The sequence below is a fragment of the Numenius arquata genome, chromosome 12, assembly GCF_964106895.1.
Source record: "Numenius arquata chromosome 12, bNumArq3.hap1.1, whole genome shotgun sequence".
Lineage (NCBI taxonomy): Eukaryota > Metazoa > Chordata > Aves > Charadriiformes > Scolopacidae > Numenius > Numenius arquata.
In genome coordinates, this window is record NC_133587.1 from 22,218,183 (window position 1) to 22,242,827 (window position 24,645).

Below are 24,645 nucleotides of genomic sequence, written 5' to 3' on the forward strand. Positions count from 1 at the left end.
AGAAAAGCATAGTATAAGCAAAATGTTACTAAAAGCAGCAATGCATAGCCTTTCATTGAGATAATGCACAAATTTGGACACCACGTGTCAAACTCTTGTTTTTAAGATACTTTCAGTAGCATTATCAACATAAAATTGGCCTACAAAACAAAAGCTTTACCAGCTCCCATTCATCAGGAGATTGAGGTCATAAACCAACCAAAACAATTTGTCAGTATTTTCAACATCCTGGATGACCAATATCAAGTATATGGAATAACAATCACACTCTTTGTTCAGCTATCTCACTGGAGGCAGCCGTTAAATCAGAGGAATGATTTTAATTCTTTTCTAACATTTACACAGTAATGCATTTAAGTTCTTTCAAATGTTGCTCACCACAGTTTGTTTTTCTCTTTTCTCTCCACAAAAAAAAAAAAAAAAAAAAAAAGAAAAGAAAAAAGAAAAAAAAATAATCAAGCACTTCCACAGAAAGAATATTTGGCAATTTTATACTCCACTGAATGGTGGATTTTCACAATAGCTCACTTTAGATTGAAAGTCATTAGTGGTCTTTCCTCTCGTTTCTGCCAAGGACTCTTCTTATCTTCACCTTGGTCATCTTCCTCATCCTCCTCATCCTCCTCATCATCTTGAACTGATGTTCCGTGTTCAGGACTAGTTAATGGCTCTGGTTTGGTATCCACAGTTCTTGTTTCCTCCTGCAGACTGGGCAGCTGCACACCACTTCTCTTACCAGTGCCTTCTAGTAGGCATCGTATAGTACTGTCCTCAGGGCTACAAACTGCTGTTCCACACTCGCTGCCACTTTGGTCCATATCATCCAGGTACACAAGCTGTGTGTAAGCTGTGCTATCTGAAACCTTCCGCTCTCTCTGCTGGTGCTCCTGCACTGGTGGGTGACTCTGTGGCGCAGACAGATGATCTCCTCTTCCCTTTCGGGCAGATTTTGGTTCGTTCATGTCAACACCAGAGTCCAAACTGGCATCATTACTCCCATTCCTACCAGCTCTTTGGAGATCGATGTATGAATGTCTAACATGAGCATTCGAACGTCCATCTAGAGAAACAAACCATGCTCGAGGATGAGGCAATGGCTTCCCACCTCCTAATTCCATCAAAGCCTTTTCTGTAAGAAGCTGCACTTCGCTATTCATTTGAGCCAGGGATGCATCATTAAGTGAGGCAGGAATGGAAATAGACTCAGACATGGAAGCATTTTGTTGACTCCACTCAGCTGCGCCTGCATCTTGCAAATGTTGCTGAGATATTGCTTGGGATGCTAACTGTTGGGGCTGCAGCTGTTGGGGGGTGTGTGAAAAAAGCCGTGCGTGAGGGTTAGGAAGCTCAGCCTGAAGTCTTTCTATATCAATCTGCTGGTCAGCTGGGACAACCAGCGGCTGGCTAACAAAAGGGTGTTCTCCCGGCAATTTCATATAATGACCTGGGATGACCAACGCAGGCAAAACTTTTCTGTAAACACTGTCATTGACCTGGTCAACAGAACTGCAGCAGATTAACTGACCTGGTCGAGGGAAAGATGTAGGTCTTTCAAGGTGATCAACTGAGCGAGACATCATACAATCAGTAGGTCTGCAGTCCAGCAGCTCTTTTTCAGGGGCTGAAGGTGTGGGGTATATTTGTTCCTGCATATTGTATTTACTTCCAGTAGCAATATGGTTCATAGATACTTGAATTTCTCTCTCTTGCTTTTCAAATAAAGGCTGAGACAGCATAGCATTGTAACTTCTCCTATAGTCATCTTTGATAGGGGACTCATAGCCTTCAGCTGTTTCTGTAGATTTTCGTGGCTTTAAAGGGAAACTATCTGCTGATTTGTGGTAGTCTTTTCTTAGAGACCCGCTGGGAGTCAGGTCACCCAAGGAAATTCTGCTCTTGTCTTTCTCCTTGTCAGAGAGCAGTTCCTCTCGGGAGCTAAACTCCTGGGAAGTACTGAATGAGTGTTTGAGCATAGGCGTATGCATATCTGCTTCTCCACTAGGTGATACCATCTCCATGTGGACAGCACTGATCAATTCCTTTGCACCTGAGTTTTCAGTGTGTCCATTGCTAGCAATGGACATCCCACCAGGAAATTCTGACTCGCGACGTGAAAATATTAGATTTATATGGGACATAGAGGTTGCTTGATCCTTCTTAGAAGTGTCCAGTGCTGTGGAAAGCTGCAGTTTCTTATGATGCTGACGTGGTCTTAAACACTTTCTTCTATAAAAGCCGGTAACAAAAGAAGTTACACATTTATGACTGTTATACACAGAAACATGAACAGCAAGTATGTCTTAGTGAGAGATTTTTAAGCAGTGATTAGTATTAGGGGAATTGAGCTTTTATTACATAAGCTAACAATTAAAAGCTTATGCCAACGGTGAAGATAAAATTAAAGAATAGCTAATGTCAATTGGGAAATATCTCAAGCACCAATTACAAATTGGAGCAAAAGTCTGGAGGAGGCAAATACAAAATCACTCATTAATAGACACTTGCTGACAAAAGTTTAACATTCATTTTAGTATTAAGACTGATAGATCACTTGCAAATGCATAAGAGGTACAACGACAGACGTCTTGGAGCTATGGCTATGTTTGTTTTAGAAGATCTTACAAGGAGAACACAAGTACAGCTGTGTGTGATTCATTCAACTAACATCCCACCAAAGGCAGGAGTTGTATACGCTGGATGTAACCAGGAACATAGGAAATTTGATCTCATGTTTCTTTCTTCTTCAAGTGCTTGCTTTCTGACCCCCCGGCCCCGAAGTAAAAATGGTTCAATACAAAAGCTTTTAATTTCAGGAGCACAAAAAAGCTTATATTTCCAACATGAACCAAGTAACCAGGATGGTGAATCTTACCTGCAATAATACAAGAGCAGACACAGCAAGACTAGAAGTATGAGAGCCATCCCTCCTAAAATTGCCAAAAGAAACATTGTGTGATAGCTGGTAATGTCGTGTGTTACAACGGGACCTGGAAGGCCAGAAAAGAGAATTTAGACCCGTAACAATCTGCAAACAGGAAGAGGAACAACACTTAAACAAAGAGAGGGACATCTTCCCTTCTTATCAGGATGCTTAGTGAGCAACACTGCCACTCAAAGCCCTGGTGCCTATTGAGCAGACCATCTCTGGAGAAGGGAGCAAGTTGTGGAGCAAGCATGTGCTGGTTTTCATGACTGCAAGTCCAAATAGATCATTCTGTGGAAAAGCAGTTAGTTTCAATGGGAGCATGCATCAGTGAATGCTGCCTTCCAGGTCCTGATGGCAACACAGCGCGCCACAGCTCTCATCACTGGAGAAAAGCCACCACAGCATCTTCCAGTGCTGTAATGCACGTAGTTGTGCTGTGGCCAACAACTCCTCTTTAACAACATTTGTGTTGCTTAGCACTAAGCGGTACGTACAGTGCAGTAAAGGATTAATTGGAAGATGGGGGCTGGTCCTCTTTAGTCTAGATCAAGCCAAGCCAAGCCAAGCAGATCTTCAGTAGCTTTAGAAAACACGCCACTAGTGAAACAGTGTTGTAACTCCAGGTCTCAGTAACTCTTAGTAAAAATGTTCTAACACACAGAGAAATGCACAGATGTGCACAGCATCTGTTCGCAACTATGCATGTGTAACCCTGTTGGTTTGTAAAATCCACACCACCATTTTGAAATAAAAGCCCAAATTTCCATCTGCAGGCAAGGAGGTACAGCACGAGCTGACAGAGTAACATGCATGGACTGTGAAGGACAGCAAACTTGGCCAACATTAAGGATCTAGACGATGAGCTCTGTAAAACCTCATCTGTCGTTCTTGAGTGGTCTGTAGAGCCACTGCTAGGGGTACAAAGCCAATTTTTGACCATTTTTGAGATAAGGAATCAAATAGATTCAATGAGGAGATAAAATAAGCAAAAATATATTAACCTGATTAAAAATAACATCAAGTATATTGTATTTGGGAAATCTAACTATTTATACATTCTACCCTGCCACTACCTTTACATAATTGATTGATACTGTTGCTTCAGGACATTAGGCAAAAAGGAGAAAAGATAAATCACTCAAATTTTTCATGAAAATGTTGTTCCCACTGCAACAGAGTTTTAGGAACCCAAATCTAGCCCTCAGAAAGAAAGAAAAGTATAGAATACAAGCAGAGATTCTGCCCATACCAGTTAAACTGCAAGGACAAATAAGCCTTCTCCTGTTAGAGTTACCGGCCCAGTTTCATGACTGGTATAACTCCCTCGCCGTCTGGGACAGAGCTCTACTGGGAAACATCTGGCTCATCTGCTTTTTCTTAAAGTACAATTATTTTGTAAAATTTGATTAAATTCAGTATGATACTTTATTCAGATCTGCACCTGCATCTAAACTCTATTCAACCATGAATCAGATGAATACTCCACTTCTTTCATTTAATATAACCTTAAACAAAAAGCTTGTGTAAGGTATAACACAGCAAAACCCCCAAATGCTCTCCATATCATCAAACGCCTTCACGGCATACATAAGCGGACTTTTAAAAACAGTCCTCCTGTTAAGAGTTTGTTTTGTTGGTTAGATATAGTTTATTTAGCTTGCACTGCCAAGGCAAGAATGTTTTCATTACTACTGTATTTGCTTTTGATCCAGAAAACTTAATAAAGAAAATCTGTAAGAGAAGGAGTTTTTTGTTTGAGTGACTGGCTCTTTTTTACACACAGGTATCTCTGATGTATCTGTGGCTGAAAAACTAATACTAAGAAATCTGAGGCGGCCACAGATGGAAAAAAGGAAGAGCAAGCTGCAACATTAATGACCTCCACAGCCACAGAAGTGCCTGTAATGCCTAGTTCAAAGGGATTTTCTACAGTGACGCCAAGAAGCTTGCAGATGGCAAGCAGTCAGCTCATCTACCAATGCCACTCTGCTAACATACTTCCTAGGGTGTCCGTGCGGAGTTATTCGTGGTGTGAATTAATCAGTCACCAAGGTGATGCAAAGTGTAAGCCAGAGCAAAACGGGCATCTTCACTTTAAAATAAAAAATGTTGCTGTCAATCAATCCATTAGTAAATGTTTAACCCAGGATGATGCTGGTTTTAGGTGAATCCATTTCTTTCGGAATTCCTGCACAGAAACTTCACAGCACATATTTTTCTACTGCCAGAACACCAATACATGGATGTTATAACTCCCCTCATTTTCTAGCAATGGCTCTACCAGGCAGTGGTGACATAAATGCATCAAAGCAGGAACACTTCAAAAAGTTTCTCATTCAAACCGCTCAAGAGATTTTGAGCACAAGGGTTGCCGCTCACAATCCCCAAAAGATTTTAGCCCTTTACTTTCAGATTTCTGTTTTCTAATAATCCATTATTGATCAAGCTGTGGCATCTCAGATGAGGTCATTCTGAAAAATATAAATGTTATATATGAATAAATAATTACTCAGTGCTGGGAATATCAATAGAATTCAATTCCATCATACCTGGGACGGTAGGTGACATAGCTGCAACCCAATAGCCCAGCTGAGGTGCAATGTAAGTCCAAGTCAACTGATTTCCTTCTTGCTGTACAAGGCCCAAGCTACTCTTCAGCCATGTCCCTGTAAATGAAAAGGTTGCAGGAAGGTGTTACAGATACACCGACACCTTCCTCTGCAAACAAGTGGAAACGCGAACAGAAACGAAACCCGTTGATGTGCTGCAGGGGTTGTGTGCGCTGCTGGCAAGCGGGAGATGGGCCTTTTTGTTACCTGCATCTGAGGGCTCCCACAACCAACCAGCCCCATGCTCTTCTCAGGAGCTTTGCGCACAAAATACATTTAAGATTAAGTAAAACTGATAAAGCTTCAGAAAAGGTTAAAGAATTAGAATAATTAAATAACAAATTCCTCTTTTTTTGAACGATTCTCCTGAAGCTGATTATATGCAGATAGCCCACTTAAAAACTGTATTTGAAGAGACAGAATCATAGAATGGTTAGAGTTGGAAGGGACCTTAAAGATCATCGAGTTCCAAGCCCCCTGCCATGGGCAGGGACACCTCCCACTAGACCAAAGCCCCATCCAGCCTGGTCTTGAACATCTCCAGGGATAGGGCAGCCACAGCTTCTCTGGGCAACCTGTTCCAGTGCCTCACCACCCTCATAGGAAAGAATTTCTTCCTAATATCTAATCTAAATCTCCCCTCTTCCAGTTTGAAGCCATCACCTCTTGTCGTATCACTACATGCCCTTGTAAAAAGTCCCTCTCCAGCTTTCTTGTAGGCCCCTTTTACTGGAAGGCTGCTATAAGGTCTCCCTGGAGCCTTCTCTTCTCCAGCTCTCTGAGCCTGTCCTCATGGGAGAAGTGCTCCCAGACCACCCTTCCATCAGCTCTGGCTGTCAACTTCTGGAAGACTGAAGAAAATACTGCCTCAAAATGTTGCTTTTCCTATACAAGGTTATGAATGCAACTGCCAATAAATGCATAATTAAGTTGCACCATCACTTTGATTCAGCAACATTAGTCATTCAGAAGATGCATACATCCAGGAATACTGTTTGGTAATGGATGATGAGGTTTTTAAAATATGTTTCTCAAAGGAAATATAATAGATTTTTCAGAATTATCAAGTGATCATTTCAAAATAAGTAAGACAATTTTAAAGCACTGTGTTTACGTTAACAAAGCAAATAGTCTAGATTGGCAATCTGTGGAGAACTGTTCTATTTGCAGAAGATACTTTTTGTTGCAAGAATTGGGCTACAAAAAACCTTTACAACTGAATAAGCCGTTTGCCTTTTTGTAGTTCATTAAGACCTCAGATTCTGGAGCTGTATGAGAAAAAATACACCTTAGTTTCTGATCTATTAAACGTCCGGTGTGGCTTGTAGACTGCTCCCATCTTTCTTCTCTTTGAAAGAAACACAGAATTGCTCTACCATGCGCTGCTGAGAATTAAATAATCAGATAACAGGTTACAGATCCGGCTCGTGGGTGCCATGACAGAGGGCATTAACTGACTAAGGAGGTTCTTCGCACGCTTTGTTGGCCACCAGAAGTACGGCTGATGGGCGAACAGAGAAGGGATAAACCCCTCTGCTCTTCTGTAGCGCAGCTCTGTATTTCCGTGCAAAAAAGGGGGGGTCAGAATGCTGCACTGACCTTACTCAGCTTCAAATGCTCGCTTTAAAGGCAAGTTGCGTCTTGTACTTGTGATTCCCTTTCCTTTAAGTAGTCTCCTGCATGCAATTCCCCATGCGGTGCTTTTCATCAGATGCTGCTCAGGACTAAGCACAAGCATTTGTGGACGAGGGTGGTCTGTGCACTCAGCAGCGAGTGCAGAACACACAGGAGAGATGCTGTTGTTTTGGTGTTTTAATACCACTGAGATGCTGACAATTTCCTCTGTGTTCCTGAGATTATCCATCTGTGCAAACCCTGTACATACGAGAATGGCTTTTCCTCTCTAGTACTGATTTTTCCTATGAAAGTACGCCTTAAAGTCCACCACCTTTGGGTAATAATAAACCCATGTGAATGTAGTGAAAGGTTTAGAAAAATACACATTTGAGAGGATTTCTAGATCTACGTGACTATTATTGCCAGATAGTGACTTTGTATTTGCAACCAAACTGAATTTGTGGGTAACAGGGGAAAGGAATTACTGACATAATTTTCAGTTTTCCAAGTATCATTTCCAGTCTGTACAAGGTAGCAATAACTTGTTACTTCATAAATAAAGTCACACAAAACAAGTAATTTTAATTCACAGTACCAAAAGGACCAAAATCTTTAAACAGACTTGCACATATGGCATCCATAAATGTCATATCAGAACACCTTGATGTAGCCATCAGATTACTTCTTTTAGGGGAACATTATCAGGAATAATAGAATTGAATTGTCCACAACTTTGTGTGAAGTTTCTGGAAAAACTTGGGAAAGTAGATTAATTTTCTCCACCAACATGGCTACTATCCCTTCAGATTTTCTACCCATGCACTTTTGAGGAAGATGTCATACTAATAGCCCTGAACCAAAAGGTGAAAAATAGGCCATAGAGTCAAAACCTGCTCTTATCTTGTACCCAAAATGCCATTAGGTAAGAAAACTCCTATAAACTTAAACTTTGTATTTTTTTTTCTGCAAGGTTTGGACAATGAGAATATGCACCACCCATTCAAATACACAGCTATGTGAAACAAAGCTTTAAAAGAGATACAAAAGTGCCAATTAAAAAAAAAAAAAAGAATGGAAGGACCTGGGTGATGAATTCCTCCTGCTTCCCACACTTCTGTCTCTAAGCCCTTCAAATTCACATGCGAGCAGAACACATACGTATGAAATTTAGCAAAGTTCATTATCTTTGTAGTCTATTTCTACAGCTAGCTCCTTGGGCAGAAGCTATTACTGACTCCCTCACTAGGGGGAACTTGTGTCCAGCTTGCCTTATTCACATTACACTGTGTTCTAATGAACACACTCCTCCTAATGCTTCCTTAAAAGCCTTTTGCTCTGGAATACACTGCTTGCATCGTGCAGCTATCAAGAAGCTAACAGAGGCTGCACTCCTATCGCTGCGAGCAGAGCTCACCTGCCATCCTGCCAAACAAGCAGTAGCTCAGATTGCTCATATTTCAGCAACGAAAGGAATCCCCGTAATTGCAATGGAAGCAAACACGAGAGTCTACTGCATAAGGTCAGTCAGCTTTTGTGCTTGTCTTCTGCTCATTTAGGGCACCCGGTTTCACTGACCACTGGATATACTCGAGGAAATGTATTAGTCTGTAACACTAGGCAAAACCATAATTCCCTCTCTCTATTATGGACAGTTAAAAATTTCAAAAGCGCAACAGATCTATCTAATATTGGTCATCTTTAAACAAGAGTGGTGAAGCTTTTGTTGGCCATACCCTACATGTTAGTATGTGAGGACAGCTAGAAAATAATCACTTTTTAATGGCACTGTCCCAAGTTCCTTCATCAGGACACCACCAAGTGTGGGTTCCTGGGAACTGTGGGTACACAATCTCATCACAGCTGCCTTTTTTAATACTTTCCTGGTCCAGCACTTCAGTGATAAACTCGCCTCTTACATTTCCACCATCTCCTACCAATAGTCCACTAACAAAGCAGAGCATCCTCCTGCCTAGTGGAATGAAAAGAATAAAGAACTCCATCCTTCCCAACAGCAGTGGCAAAACAGGTTTCAGTGGAAACAGCTGAAACACAAAGTGCTGTATTGTTTCTTGTGTGATCAAATAACTGAAAGCCAACATAGTATTACTGGAGGGAACGGATGTGCCTTCATGTATTGGGTTTGCAAGGCAAAGTTTTGGTAGCAGAGGGGCTACAGGGGTGGCTTCTGTGAGAAGCTTCCCGTGTTTCATAGAGCCAATGCCAACCAGCTCCAGGATGGACCCACCGCTGGCCAAAGCCGAGCCCATCAGCAACGGTGGTAGTACCTCTGGCATAACATCTTTAAGGGAGGGGGGGGGGGGGGCGGCGGAACTGTGTGGAGGGAAGAGTGAGAATATGTGAGAGCAAGAACTCTGCAGACACCAAGGTGACACCATCAGTGAAGAAGGAGGGGCAGGAGGTGCTCCAGGTGCCAGAGCAGAAATTCCCCTGCAGCCTGCAGTGAAGACCATGGGGAGGCAGGCTGTCCCCCTGCAGCCCAGGGAGGTCCATGGTGGAGCAGATATCCACCTGCAGCCCATGGAGGTCCATGGTGGAGCAGACATCCACCTGCAGCCCATGGAGGACTAGAGCAGATCCAGGACCAGATCCACCCAGAGCAGGTGGATGCACCCATAGGAGGTTGTGACCCCATGGAAAGCCAATGCTGGAGCAGGCTCCTGGACCTGTGGCCCCATGGAGAGAGAAGCCCATGTTGGAGTGGGTTTGCTGGCAGAACTTGTGATGGGCCCACACTGGAGCAGGCTTTACCTGAAGGACTGCACTCCATGGAAGGGACTCACACTGGAGCAGTTTGTGGAGGACTGTCTCCCATGGGAGGAACACCACGCTGGAGAAGGGGAAGAGCGTGAGGAGTCCTCTCCCTGAGGAGGAAGGAGTGGCAGAGACAACATGTGATGAACTGACCACAACCCCCATTCCCCGACCCCCTGCGCTGCTCAGGGGGAGAAGGTAGAGAAAATTGGGAATGAAGTTGAGCCTGGGAAGAAGGGAGGGGTGGGGGAACGTGTTTTAAGATTTAGTTTTTATTTCTTATTATCCTCCTGTGATTTGATTGGTAACAAATTCAATTAGTTTACCCCACGTCGGGTCTGTTTTGCCTGTGACAGTAATTGCTGAGTGATCTCCGTGTCCTTATCTTGACCCATGAGCCTTTTCTTATATTTTCTCCCCCCCGTCCAGCTGAGGAGGGGAGTGACAGGGCAGCTTTGGTGGGCACCTGGTGTCCAGCCAGGGTCAACCTGCCACACTTCACTATTCCACATCTTCATCGGGGAGTTTCCAGGTCTCTCTCCTATTTCATCCTTTGTCGGTTCTAATATCCTAATCACTTTTCAACTATTATTAAACACCAAGGAATGTCCTTGTACTTTCCTACATGCCATGCTTTGATGTAATGACCAGTGCTGGACCTTCTACCAAGCAAAACCCAATCGCATTGTACTTACTGGCTATGCTCCTAGCGTTTCAAGCTGCCTTGAGTAAGCAAGAGTTCATTGCTGTGCAGCCTCGAGAATGAATTCCCTATCCCATCCCAGATTCTTCCTTGCAGTGGGAAATAAGATGTTCTCCCGTTCTAAAAATGCAGCTGATTACCCTCTGTGTCCTCGCATACTTGCTATTGTAAGCAAGGGAGGAGACATGAGGGGCAGTGAGTAAAGAACTTACTCCATTTTTCTGTCCTTTCACAAAATCACATGGGGTTGGAAGGGACCTCTGGAGATCATCTAGTCCAACCCCCTGCCAAAGCAGGTCCACCCAGAGCAGGTTGCACAGGAACGTGTCCAGGTGGGTTTGGAATGTCTCCAGAGATGGAGACTCCACCACCTCCCTGGGCAGCCTCTTCCAGGGCTCTGCCATCCTTAAAGTGAAGAAGTTCCTCCTCATGTTTAGATGGAACTTCTTACATTCAATTTTATGCCCATTTCTTCTTGTCCTTTCCTATCCACTAGCCTGCAAATGGAGCAAAGGCAAGCAGCATTCATTTTTTTTCTGCGCAAGCAGGATTACAACTGCAGGAGAACTAATCAGAAGGATTTAGGAGGGAAGAGAGGTCTTCTCTCCTTGCATGGCTAAGTGTTGTGAAAATTTATAACTGGTTATATTCCAAATACTCTATAACATTTACCTCCTACCCCTACCTAAGTCAGCACAATCAACTACCTTCACTGCTTATTAAGTTTTATACATGATGTACAATAATTGTGAAGTAAAAAGCAATACAGGATTACAAATAAAAAGCAGAACAAATAACTGGATATAACGGACCTGATTATTTTTGTTCAAGACTGATTGTGTAGTTCCAAAGAAAACATGTCAATGCATCTTTGGAGCAGAAACTGCAGATTCAGTATAGTTTGTAAGCACTGAATGATTTGGGTCAATTTACCATTAATTCTTAAAGAGTGTCTGGTGCTTCATGGAAACCTTCTATATATAGAGACATTCTTGCTTATAGATAATTTTTACATTTCTCTTCCTCTTTTTCCTCTACTCCTGCTCAGTGGAGCCAACATGCTGATCCAGGATTCAAGTCAGGGGAGCTGTCTCCTGGCTCAAACTATTGGCAGAGGGAGAACCAAAAGCTTCTTAACTCCTTCTTCACCAAAAGTATATTTAGTCTTAGTTTTTGGAATAAATGGTGTCATTTCACAAATTTCTTCTTAAAAAGCTTATAAAACAGCTACCCAGCACTTCTTCATATATGTAACTTAAAAGCAAGGTAAGAGAACTACCGCCATTAACACTACAAAGAATATAAAAATGAGAGTACTTTAGAAGAAATACAAATTAAAAAAAAATCAGATAATGAAAGCCAAGCTCCGTGCAGCTGAAAAAATACCCAAATATTGGAGACAAGTTGAAGATTTCAGCAGAGCAGGAGAAATAAATTCTGCTAGAGACAAGCAGCAGCAGTTACTTTGCAGTAACTTTGATTCTGATCAACTCGCCTATTTATCTCAGGCAGCTTTTCGGACTTGCCTCTGGGGGCAAGAGGACATGATCATGAGTAAATTTAATAGCAAAAGGTTTGCATTTCAAATCTCTTGTTTCAACATACATTCTGCATTAAAAATGCCTTTTTGTAATAATTGTAATTCAGTTTACTTCTAAATCAGATGATTAAAAAATAGCACTTTCAGCAAGGAGAGTGTCCTGATGGGCAGCTACTGCAGAAAAGCCATTACAGAACCACTGTTCTAGACTATTTCCCTGCACAAATAGGTCACTGCCCAGACAGCCAGTCTGCCCAGAAAAGAGATGTCCTGTTGTCTTCCAAGACACCAACTACTCAATGTGACAGCTTTCCGAATCCAGGCAGTAGGAATGGATCTGGTTTTGTAGTCTAGATGCACCGACGCTCTGAATAAGACATTACTTCCATATTTTAAAGCTAGATCTTATTACTTTAAATTAATCTGTAGTGAAATCCAGGGAATTGTATGCCTCTCTGGCTTCCGTGCGTGTGACCGTTCCTGCCAACAATCCCACCTCAAGCAAATAGCAAACTTCCTACCAGCCTACGTGAGGTGGGATTGTGCCTTGTTCAGGCAGGACTGCCACACCAAGCCATCTGCTCTGGAGGGATGCGTGTGACTCCTATTAAAGTCAAGAAGAAAGGAGACAGATTCCCCTCTTGCATGCTGGCTGCGAGGGGGGGTTGCAGGCTGGTACCCCAGCACAGCGTTCGGCTCTCTGGGAGGATGTGTAACGCTGACCACTTCAGGCTGAACCTTCCAGGCTGACCATTTCAGAGCCTCCCAGACCACTACTGCTGCAGTGACTTCTGCTGACTTTGATTGTGTACTCTTCCTATCAAGGCCCCACCTCGAGTGCTGGGTCCAGTTTTGGGCCCCTGACCACAAAAAAGACATTGAGGGGCTGGAGTGGGTCCAGAGAAGGGCAACGGAGCCGGTGAGGGGTCTGGAGAATAAGTCTTATGAGGAGAGGCTGAGGGAGCTGGGGGTGTTCAGCCTGGAGAAAAGGAGGCTGAGGGGAGACCTTCTCGCTCTCTACAACTCCCTGAAAGGAGGGTGTAGCCAGGGGGGGTCGGTCTCTTCTCCCAAGTCACAGGCGATGGGACAAGAGGAAACGGCCTCAAGCTGCACCAGGGGAGGTTCAGATTGGATATTAGGAAAAATTTTTACACGGAAAGGGTTATTAAGCCTTGGAATGGGCTGCCCAGGGAAGTGGTTGAGGCACCATCCCTGGAGGTATTTAAAAGATGTGTTGACATAGTGCTTAGAGACATGGTTTAGTGATGTGGGGTTTTTTTTGTATGGTTTTCTTTTGGTTATTTTTATCAGAGTTAGGTTGATGGTTGGACTAGATGATCTTAAAGGTCCCTTCCAACCTAGACGATTCTATGATTCTATGACTGATCAAAACAGTTCTGGTAAATGACTGTCAGAGGAGTGTGCTGTAGCCAGCAGCTTCCCCTAAGGACAGTCATAAAGTGTAAATATTGCTAGTGTTTAGATACATGGTAGTTATGGTGGTTTTTTTTCCATGAATTACTTTTACATGCGAGCTTTTGGTAGGAAACTCTTCCATTGATCAAGTACTGTTTGCTTTTTATTTTGTTTCTTTTAACTGGCAATAGGATCATCCAATCACACTCAAGCAGGGAACCAAAATTGTGCTATTTACAGCATGAATTATTTCCATCCAATAGGTTTGACAAATAAGAGGATTTAATTAGCCAGAAAGCAAATTAAGCATAATCCCATTACATGAATTTATTTTTATTCACAAGATTATCTTCCCTGGACAAAAGAGTTTTGAAAAGAAAAGAAAGATACTTTTAACTGTACTACTAAATAGCACAGATGTTTTAAATACATACTCCTTAATGAGAAGTGCTTTTCTTTCAGCACAGATCTCTTCTATGATGTCTACGATGTCTTGTACGATTGCCCTGCTTCGGCAGAGATTCACAGTTAAGTGGAGATATAGGTGTCAAAAGGAATGAGGCAGGTTGTTATCAGCAGAGTGTGGGACAGCAAAGGATATTCAAAACACACTAACAGTGTTTCTGTGAGTAATTGATTTAGACACTTCAAATGGCAATGTTATTATGGAGAGTGAATCAAGGGCAGGTTTGCAAAAATAACTTCCTAAAGCATGTTCTGACATACATAAATTGTAGCTTTTCATTCTACCAGCTGAAAGCTGCTTATCAGATTTCTTCTTCCAAATGAAAATCACCTCTAATCTGCATCAGCATGGAAAGTTTTACTACAAAAGGATGGGTTTTTTGGGTTGACTTTTGTTTATTTTCTAAAAAGCTAAAAGCCACTGAAATTGGAAGTTGAAAAATTCCTTCTTGAATACTGGGAGAGATTACTCTCCTCCTCCCCCTCCCTCCAATACATGTGGGTTTATAAATTCATAGTATTTAAGTTAATATTACAATTTTGTTTTTGGAGTTGCTAGGCAACATCAAAAAATAAACGTCCCTGCTCTGAGCTCATACCTTCATTATTCTTCCACTCTACAGAATTCGTTACACAAGCTTTCCAGGGCTAAATCCTCCTACTGTTCCAGCAGCACCACCATTATTTGGTGTATTGTAAGGGAAATGCTTTTAACATCATACCTTGAAGATTTTTGCAAGGAAGTCTAACTGATTTATTACTAGTGTCCGAGAAGCTTTGTATTTTTGCCATCTCTACTCATTTTTCCCCTTGAATCACCTGTCAACTGTTCAACAAAGAACATGCCAGTTTTCATTATTTAATAATTTTAATTACATCTAGGTAGAAGGCAGGGCACATTGTCCAGAGAACTGCTTGCATTGCTTTGGTCCCCTCAGCATTTCCTTCCAGAATGCCAGAACAGAAGAGACTTCTTAAAGAAAATGATTTCCATACCTAATTACTGGTTAATAATTATATTTCAAAAGGGAAAGCTCAGTTATGCTTGCAGGACCACCATCCTTAGTTACTGGTGTACATGAAAGATACTGCCTTTAATATTCACGTTATCACATTATTTATCACATTCAGTCAGTTATTGACAAAATTATTAGGACAAGTAATAAATAAAAGCACAGGCAACTCAAAACGCCTCATGCCTTTTCCTTCATTCAGCCCCACCTTCAGTGCTCACCTTCAGTTCCTATTTTTCAAGCTGGAAGTGGAAGCAGACGTAGACTGGGATTTGATCTACCATCCCAAGGCCGCAGAGGAAGGTTGTCCCAGGTCCTCCTCAGCCTCTTCCAGTCCCACCTACACACTTCACACTCCTGCTCTATGCACTCCTGCTTGTATTTTCACCAAGCTCCAAGTCCTGTCCAACTCAAGCAGCTGCACAAGCACAACAGTCTTTTCTCCACTTCTGAAGTTTTGATGTCCCCCGCTTCTCACTCTACATGCCTTCTCTAGGTGGAGCTACAGGGCCATCTACATGGTACAATGTATAGTCCATGATTAAAACTTGTTCCCAGAAGCTATACTATCTGTTTCCAGTTTTATTTCCTTGACTACATAATAGTAGATTATTTGCATGTATCACTACACTTTGGCAGCAACCTGAGTCCCTCCACATGCTCTTAAGCTCCACCACGATGCCATACCATGTCTGCTTGGCAACAAATGCAACTCGGATGGTCTATGAGGCGGGAAGAGGATCAAACAATCCATTCACATCACTTTCACGTGTGTAAGCCACAACAACCATTTTAAAAACAACATACATATTGATAAACCTACACCTCTGCAGAGCAATCATGACATTGAGAACATACCTCGGTGAGTGGCACTGTGAAGCGTCGGAGGAAGAGCTGCTTTTCCTTTCAATGCTGAGGTCTGTCTACTACTCTGCAGTTATACCTCCACCTATTATGCAGACATCGTACATGGTAAAAAGCTGGGTTTGGTAGCTGCCATTTCTATGGCAACCCACTAAATACGAAATTCTTTGAGAGCAGTTAGTTAAAAATCTGTATTCATCAGCGTATTTAGTCTTTAAGAATAATTTAACCTTCACAGCTGAGATAAAAAATGAAGTGAAAATCACATTGTCAAGGAACTTGTAAACTACAGAAATAGTGTAACTATGAGCTTTGTGGAGGCTTGATTTTCTCCTTGCAATTTGCAAACAAATGTCCATATTACCAGTGAATCTGATCTAGAACCAAATGTTTCAGATCTGATTATATTAAATTCAAACTTTTGGAGGCAGGGAACATGTTTTCCTGAACACGTCCATTTCTGACACAGAGGAAACCCAATAAAACCCATGGAGAAGTGCATGAAGTCCCAGGCCCTGTGTGCAGCTGCATGTAGCCCAAATGCAGGCCATCTATCCAAGTTCAGAGGCATATACTCATACCCAGGGTCAGATCAAGCAACAGATGGGCAAAGTTTTTGTTAAATTATTATTTTCTGTCTGTCATGCAGTGTATGAATGGGGTGGCAATCAGAAGTCAGCCGAATTCACAACAAAAAGGAATACTTTTTATTTTTAAACCTATGAAAATATTAAGTCACTCTTTTCTTTGGTGGATTATCGTTGTTACCACATGGGAAGCTTAAATCGGAGACTTTTACAAATCACGTTATTTACCAATAGTGTGCAGTGAACTAGACAGGTAGATGTACACCAACAGGCTTACATTTTCTGCTTGACAGTAGCTGTTGTTCTCTCCCTATAAACACTGTGAACAAAAACCAAGCGTCATTTCACCTCCATGAAATACAGCAAAACCACAGTGCAGTCAAGTCTAAGTAGGCGATGACACTGTTTATACATAAGTTTATTCTCATGAATTCTCTTGAGCACAAAAAACATTATCTTCATTTTGCTGAGGAAGTAATGCCTGGAAATTCTGACTCTACAAAAATCAATGGAAATTTTACCACTGAAGGCAGGATGTCATCCAGGAAAAGTAAGTACCGGACTTCCAAATGTATTTAGAAATCTATTACGGCATTAAATGCAGTCAGAAAGCACTGACCAAGCACAACAGAGTACATAAAGTATTGTGCTTTATAAAGCTATAAAAAGAGTTCCCCAAGATACCCTTCTCCATATTCTGTCATTTCTTTACATTAATACATGGTTGAGATTTCAGGCACTGGGGTAACATCCTCCTTTGCAAAGAAGGTAGTAAAGACAACGAGATCACGTCAAAGATGCGCACCAAGTGTTCAGGGAGGAGAAAGAACAGAAAACAGTACTCTGAATTTCATTTACACATAGTGCACAAGAAATAACACATTTTAAGGAGGAGGAGCAAAAGGGTGGAGGTTTAAACTCTTCCCTCTAGAGTCCTTTGCCATCCAAAGTTAAAAACAGTGTTGAAAATGTTTTCCTGTTATTTGGTGGGATTAACAAACTAGCAGATGCATTGGTATTGTCAATGAAGAATAAATCCCATTTCTGTATTATGCACTCTGGAATATTTTGTAGTATTTTAAAGGCCTTCATACTGCTCTAGATGTGGATCTAGAGGTCCAGGTGCAACACAACGCCTCCACACCGCGTGGCATGAAAACGAGGACTTAAAATGGAGAATGTGGGTCTTACAGTTTTGCTCACTGAATTCAATGAAAAACGGACACCTTAATATTAAGCATAAACCATTTACGTGGGGGCTGAGGAGAACACAGCTGAGCAATTCTATTATTCAGGCCAGCTGACGGGAGCTGGAAATGATACAGAAGGTAGAAAGTTTTGTTTCTACTGGGATTTGTAGCACTTGTTTCTGACTGAGGAGGATGAGGCTAAAAAGAAGTCTTGGACAGAAATTTGGTATCCAAGAATAAACAGATTAATTATATTGCTGTAAATCCTACTGACATCAAGGCGAATATACATGGAGGAAGTCATGATCCCAAACATCTGTTTACAGATAAAGAAAAAATGAAAAACGTGCTTCAGCCCCTTCAGATTTTGAGGAAAACGAGACAGCGCTTGGGAAAAAAGATAAAGCAACAACCCAGAAAACCCCACTGAGCAACCCTGATTATAAAAATGAGAATCCCTATCTCTTTATGTTCAAACCTTTAAGTGTGTACTATGAAATACAATCAGTCTCCCACAGTAGTGTGAAACACAGGAGACATGGGTATGTCAACAGCATGGAATGATTAAATTGTGGTTTACTATATACATCTCCATAACATCAGTGCATCTGTGCATGTTATTACCAACACCAAGAAATGCCGCAGAGAAAGGAGTGCATCTCCAACACAAGAACAAGGTTGGACATATTTGCTTACCCTAAAACTTCTCCAGGGTATAGTATACATAGTTGTTCTTCATTTTATTAATTATTCATAAAGGTATTGCCGCTTTAATTTGCTTGCTGTGCATGCAAGGCAGTAAGTTTCGTTTTGCAATGAAAAATCTCATTTGGAACAGGATAAAATAGATGCAGCAGATTGTCTTATTTTGATGTCAGCCTGCTTTTCCTGGCTGCCTGTTTCATCAATGTCAATGGAGCCAACCTCAGCCTTGAGTAGACTATGCTGCTTCTCCCTCTTCTCTCCCAGTTCTTTCTCAAGGACAGAAACTGTGGTCATGAAAATACAGATTGTTTATGGTAAACATCCCAAAAAGCCAATAACTATTTTTGGCTGACATAATATGGAAATATGCCTATTTTCTGTAGAAACTACAAAAATCTCTGCACTTCCAATCAGATGCCATAGGGTTTATGCTAGTGATGAGCTAAGCAAAATGTATGAGATTCTAAGGATTAAAACATACTTGTAGCATTTCTTGTCCCTTCTTCATTCCCTCCTCTAAAAGTGAAAAGTATTTCTGCTTTTTAGAGCAGAAATTATACTTCATGCAGTAATGATGACAACCACATGGATTCTAAACAAAAACAATGGTTTGCGCGAACAAATGCCTACTGTACTGCTAATATGCCAGAGAGAAGCGCTGCATTATTGCCTGGTAATAAAGTCTAGTATTCCATCTCTGGCTTTTACTCAATTTTCAGATATAAATGTGAAATTTTAAGCCACTAAAAATCTATTAAGGAGAGACTGCAACATGAGTAGCACTGAAAAAAGCAGCTCCTGAAATGAAAGACAAAATCAGAATAATGAGGTTAGAGATCCTATCCTGACAAGGCACAGATCTGGCAGTGCAAATGGGTTACAACAACTTATTTGCCAGTTAAGGATTTCTGCAGCATGGAGCCATCCCAGTCACCATCCGTCCTCCTCTCTTCACAGTCCAAGCACAACAGGGATGGGGAACGATAGGGTACCACCATGTTCACGCTACATATGGCTAGTTTGACAGCCCTTAGGGTGCTAACGTAGCCCGCACAAGACAGAGTGGCTGCTCTACTTATTAAATTAGGCTACTCTAATTTAAATTGGCTGGGATGTAGCCAAAATTCTGCTAAAACTGGCATGCTGCAGTCAGGGCTTAAATGCATCTTTGTTCAAAATCCCTGGTTGCACAGAAAGATGCTTACTTCAGCTAAGTGTGAGCTGGAGCCTAAGCGTAACATCTTCAATACCTTCATCTCCATGGCTTTGTGAAGCTAAGTGGCCTGTCAAAAATGCACTTTGTTTAGTGGCCCTCATGCCTTCCCCTCTCAACAACACAAGTGCTCCAGCAGTTTGTCATGAGGCAAACAAGGTTGGACTTGTTTCAAGATTGGGAGCCTCCAGCCTGCAACACTAATTAACTAACCGGTATTGATCTATACCAACATATACTGCACACAATAGGGTAACTAGCTCTTTATACACAAAAGTAAAAAACCATATTCCGTAGTAAGAGAGAGCTTTTGTGGTCCCACCACAGGGGCATGGAAATTTGGCCATAAATGCGAAAGCTCCATAATCAAAATCAGAAAGATTTTACCAGCAGCGAGTGACTAGCAATGAGGCAGGCGGCAGCCATAACGCAGCTGACGGGAAGGACTGGGGATGGGCTGCTTCTCGGGGAGAAAGAAAACGTGAGTAAGCCTTTCCCATCTTTTTTTTTTGAACAAGGGAAAACACAATTGTTTCTAGAATCACAAATCAAAATCAGTTTCAGGAAGAATGCAGTGAAACCTACTGCCACAGTTAAGCAAAACCCCAAATCCATTCATTGCACTCTCTTTCTACTCTTCAATTTTGTATCACATTCAAATTTATTCTTCGTGAAATCCTACTGCTTTACTGTCTAATACAGCCAACTTCTGACAAAAGATTTATAAGCACGCTATTTGAAAATACATCACCTTTTACAGCAAACGGACACAGGAAGGAAACAAAAATGTCATTTCCCCCTTCATGTCTCTCTTCTCCCCTCCCCTCCCTTCCACCAACACGCTGGTTTCATGCTCATTGCTCTACTTCTGGATGTGATCATAAACTGGCTCAAAACATTTGCCTTGCAGGGACAAAATGCCACCAATTGTCTATTTTATTGTCCTTTTTCTTCCTCTCTTCCTCACAGCATCTATCTTTCTCACCTTCCACTACTCTTTCTTCACTTATTTTTCTTAACAACCACCTGGTACATACTTCAGAAGACATAGAAGACTGACGGGCAATCACCAGGACAAGACTTATGCACCCCTTAATTCTTTACACTTTGAAAGTGTGAAGAAGGCCAGCATGGTACACCAGCTAGCAATGGAAAAACAAACCAAAACATAAATAGAGAGACTAAACCACATACTTTTGGAAAAACTGTTGTTCACAATAGCAAACGTTATCCTGCAATGTAGAAAACTGAGTGCATTTTATAGCCTATATTGATGAGTCATCCTTTCAAAATACTTCATGAATTTTGCTTGCTTCTTTTCTTTTTTTCAGAAAATCATTTACATGTACTTTCCTTCTTGATAGCATTAGTCAATCTCAAAGTGATTTACAAAAGAACTCAGTATTAAGTTTCCTATCTGACAGGCAGGAAGCTGAGCCAAAGGTCAGACAGCTGGCTGGTGGCAGAGATAAGGCCGGTTCCCACTTCTCCAGACTTCCAATTCAATGCCGCAGCCAATACGTCTCTCTGCTTCTGCCACTGGGTGAAATCAAGTTCTCTTTAAGATATTTTTTACATAAAGTATTTAATAATTGCAAATGCTACGTTTATAAAAAAGTTTTGTCTGGAAGTGGCACACAATGCTACTCAAGTATATTTGCACATCTACTATACATTACTTGATTAAGAAAATTCATTCTTTTCTCCTTTTAGAGGACATTGAGCTGCTGGAGCGTGTCCAGAGGAGAGCCACCAAGCTGGTGAGGGGTCTAGAGAACAAGTCATACGAGGAGAGGCTGAGGGAACTGGGCATGTTTGGTTTGGAGAAGAGGAGGCCTCACTGCCCTCTACAACTACCTGAAAGGAGGTTGTAGAGAGGTGGGCGGTGGCCTCTTCTCCCAAGGGAATAATGAGAGGACCAGAGGAAATGGTCTGAAGCTGCAGCAGGGGAGGTTTAGATTAGATATTAGGAAGAATTACTTTATGAGAGGGTGGTCAGGCACTGGAACAGCCTGCCCAGGGAGGTGGTGGAGTCGCCATCCCTGGAGGTATTTAAGAAACGTGTAGACGTGGCACTTCAGGGCATGCTCTAGTGCCCAAGATTGTTGGGTTAGGGTTTTTTTTGTGTGTGTATGGTTGGACTCGATGATCTCAAAGGTCCCTTCCAACCATGAAGATTCTGTGATTCTGTGAAAACAGATTTCTGTACACTCCAGTGAAGACCTTACTATATTAACATAATAAATGCAGTGAGGCACTAGTTTCAGACAAATGAAGCCATCTAGGGAATCACCATTAGATGTTACCTACCAAATTTTTGGTCAAACCTCCACGCTGGAACATGCGCATTGTGCTTCAGGTTGCTGTTTGGTGGGAGAGGCACTGTTACGTAGATGGGGCCATTCACGGGGACTGAAGTCCCATCGCTGTTGAGGAGATGAACGCTGACTGCAGTGACAGGGGTGAGGTCATACCTAGTGCTGTTTCCTACCGAGAGAACGAAGGAACATTGTGACTACAGAATTTCCCAGAAACTAAGATACACCCATGTGGGTTCAACACTGCAGTAACTAGGCTGATGTATTTCTCAAGGCAGTAGTAATCTTCTCTGCCTTACAAAATTCACAACCACCAAGATGTAAATGCTTTTGTATTTTTCACTTAATTGTGGAAAATTCTGAAGACAAGAAAACTACAATGCAAAAAATCCCTTGCATATGTTTCCTCATCTTCATTCATCATTAACTAAACTTATGAGCATCACAGCCATAATCACAGCCAAAAAAAATACCTCACCAGCCTGTATTTGTATAAGCCTATATTATAACCAACAAACACCCAAACATGCAGTGACACCGCAAGGATGATGGATCATATGTTTAAGAATGCCAGGATGTATCTCCTTTGGCCTTTCACTGAAATAAACCAAGCTAAATGGATTATTAGGATACACATTGTTACCTTCTTTTCTATGTAAGATAATAATTATTCATAGAATAGAATCATAGAATGATTCAGGTTGGAAAAGACCCTTGGGATCATCGAGTCCAACCATCAACCCTACTCTACAAAGTTCTCCCCTACACCATATCCCCCAACACCGCATCTAAAGGACTCTTAAACACATTCAGGGATGGTGACTCAACCACCTCCCTGGGCAGCCTGTTCCAGTGTCTGATCACTCTTACTGTGAAGAATTGTTTCCTAAGGTCCAGTCTAAACCCACCCTGTTGCAGCTTGAAGCCATTCCCTCTTGTTCCATCGCTAATTACCTGTGAGAAGAGACCAGCACCAACCTCTCTGCAACGTCCTTTCCAGTAGTTGTAGAGAGTGATGAGGTCTCCCCTCAGCCTCCTCTTCCTCAAACTAACTAGCCCCAGCTCCTTCAATCGCTCTTCATAAGATTTATTCTCCAGGCCCTTCACCAGCTTCGTTGCCCTCCTCTGCACCTGCTCCAGCACCTCCATATCTCTCTTGTATTGAGGTGCCCAAAACTGGACACAATACTCCAGGTGTGGCCTCACCAGTGCTGAGTACAGGGGGACAGTCACCTCCCTACTTCTGCTGGTCACACTATTTCCAGTACAAGCCAGGATGCCATTGGCTTTCTTGGCCACCTGGGTATGCTGCTGGCTCATATTCAGCCGCTTGTGAATTAGAACCCCATAAATTCTTTATGTTTAAACTGAATGCCTAGAGACATCACTTCATGCCAACACGATTTTAAAAAAATGTTGTAATGCTTCAACCATTCAACCAAATGAATCAATGGCAGGGAAAAATAGCAAAGACATACGTATGTATTCGGGGGGTGGGGTGGGTGGGAAGCTTTAGGTTTAAAACCAAGGAGATCTGGAGCTCAATGCAATAGCTACTGTAGTTCAAATCAGAGACAGAGCTTCCAATTTCACAAGGGGCTTAAGCCCACCCAGGCCCACCCTGCTGCCAAGAGCAGCAGCCCTGCCACCTCCATCGTGCTGTGTTGGCTTCAGGGGTTGTGTGGCCACCCATCCTGCCACGGGGCTTATCCGAGATAATGAAGAGGGGTACCTGGCCAGCAGAGCGTAGGGTACTGCCCCTCCTGCAATCCTGGTGCCTCCCATCAGCATTAACTGCCGGTAGAAGCACATATGCACCCAACAGTGGTTTGCCACCTGTGACACCACGGCCCACCAAGGGGTCCCCAGGAACACGCAGCGTCTCTGCACTGGTGTTCACCAGAACGAGTAAATTCGACACAGCAGTGGGAAAGCAGGAAGACCTTTAGGATTTCTCTTAACAGTGAGGAAGTCTCAAGGAATGGCCTTTATTAAATTTGGTCTCTCTGAGTAATGGCTCTCCAAAGTTAAGACATCACCAGGAAATGGGAATGGGGAGAGGCAAAGGGAAGGAAAAAAAAGACAAAAGTCCTCAGAATTTTAAATTCTTCAGATTCTGCAAGAGATGTCAAACTGAAGATGTGCAATTACCACTAATTACCACAGGTAATTAGCAATAGAACAAGAGGGAATGGCTTCAAACTGCAACAGGGTAGGTTTACACTGGACCTTAGGAAACAATTCTTCACAGTAAGAGTGATCAGACACTGGAACAGGCTGCCCAGGGAGGTGGTTGAGTCACCATCCCTGAATGTGTTTAAGAGTCCTTTAGATGCGGTGTTGGGGGATATGGTGTAGGGGAGAACTTTGTAGAGTAGGGTTGATGGTTGGACTCGATGATCCCAAGGGTCTTTTCCAACCTGAATGATTCTATGATTCTATAAAATAACCACAAGTAACTTTGCATGTGTCTGATTTACTATTGAATCTACTTGGAAGTACATTTTCCCCAGATTTCAAGTCGAGTGTCACCGTTGCACAGCTGAGAGGACACGGGTGGATGGAAGCACACGGAATGGGTACGCACTCTGCTTTGATCTACTCTGAACTCAGGGGCAGCAGCATATCTTGCAGGAGGATTAAAGTGCTAAGAAAACAGGCACACTGAAGATGGCCATATAAAAGAGCAACAGAGGTAACTCAGAGA

The 24,645-nt window shown here is 42.2% G+C and overlaps 1 protein-coding gene across 1 annotated transcript in view; it reads right to left on the minus strand.

Moving 5' to 3' along the window:
• Positions 1-524: 524 nt before the first annotated feature.
• The window catches only part of FAM171A1 (family with sequence similarity 171 member A1), a 103,220-nt gene continuing 79,099 nt past the window's right edge, over positions 525-24,645 (minus strand). The window contains exons 5-8 of the mRNA XM_074157342.1: positions 21,931-22,107; positions 5,476-5,592; positions 2,873-2,987; positions 525-2,226 (exon numbers count right to left, since the gene is read on the minus strand). Of these exons, the coding sequence (XP_074013443.1) occupies positions 525-2,226; positions 2,873-2,987; positions 5,476-5,592; positions 21,931-22,107 (2,111 nt within the window). The remainder of the gene's footprint in view (positions 2,227-2,872; positions 2,988-5,475; positions 5,593-21,930; positions 22,108-24,645) is intronic.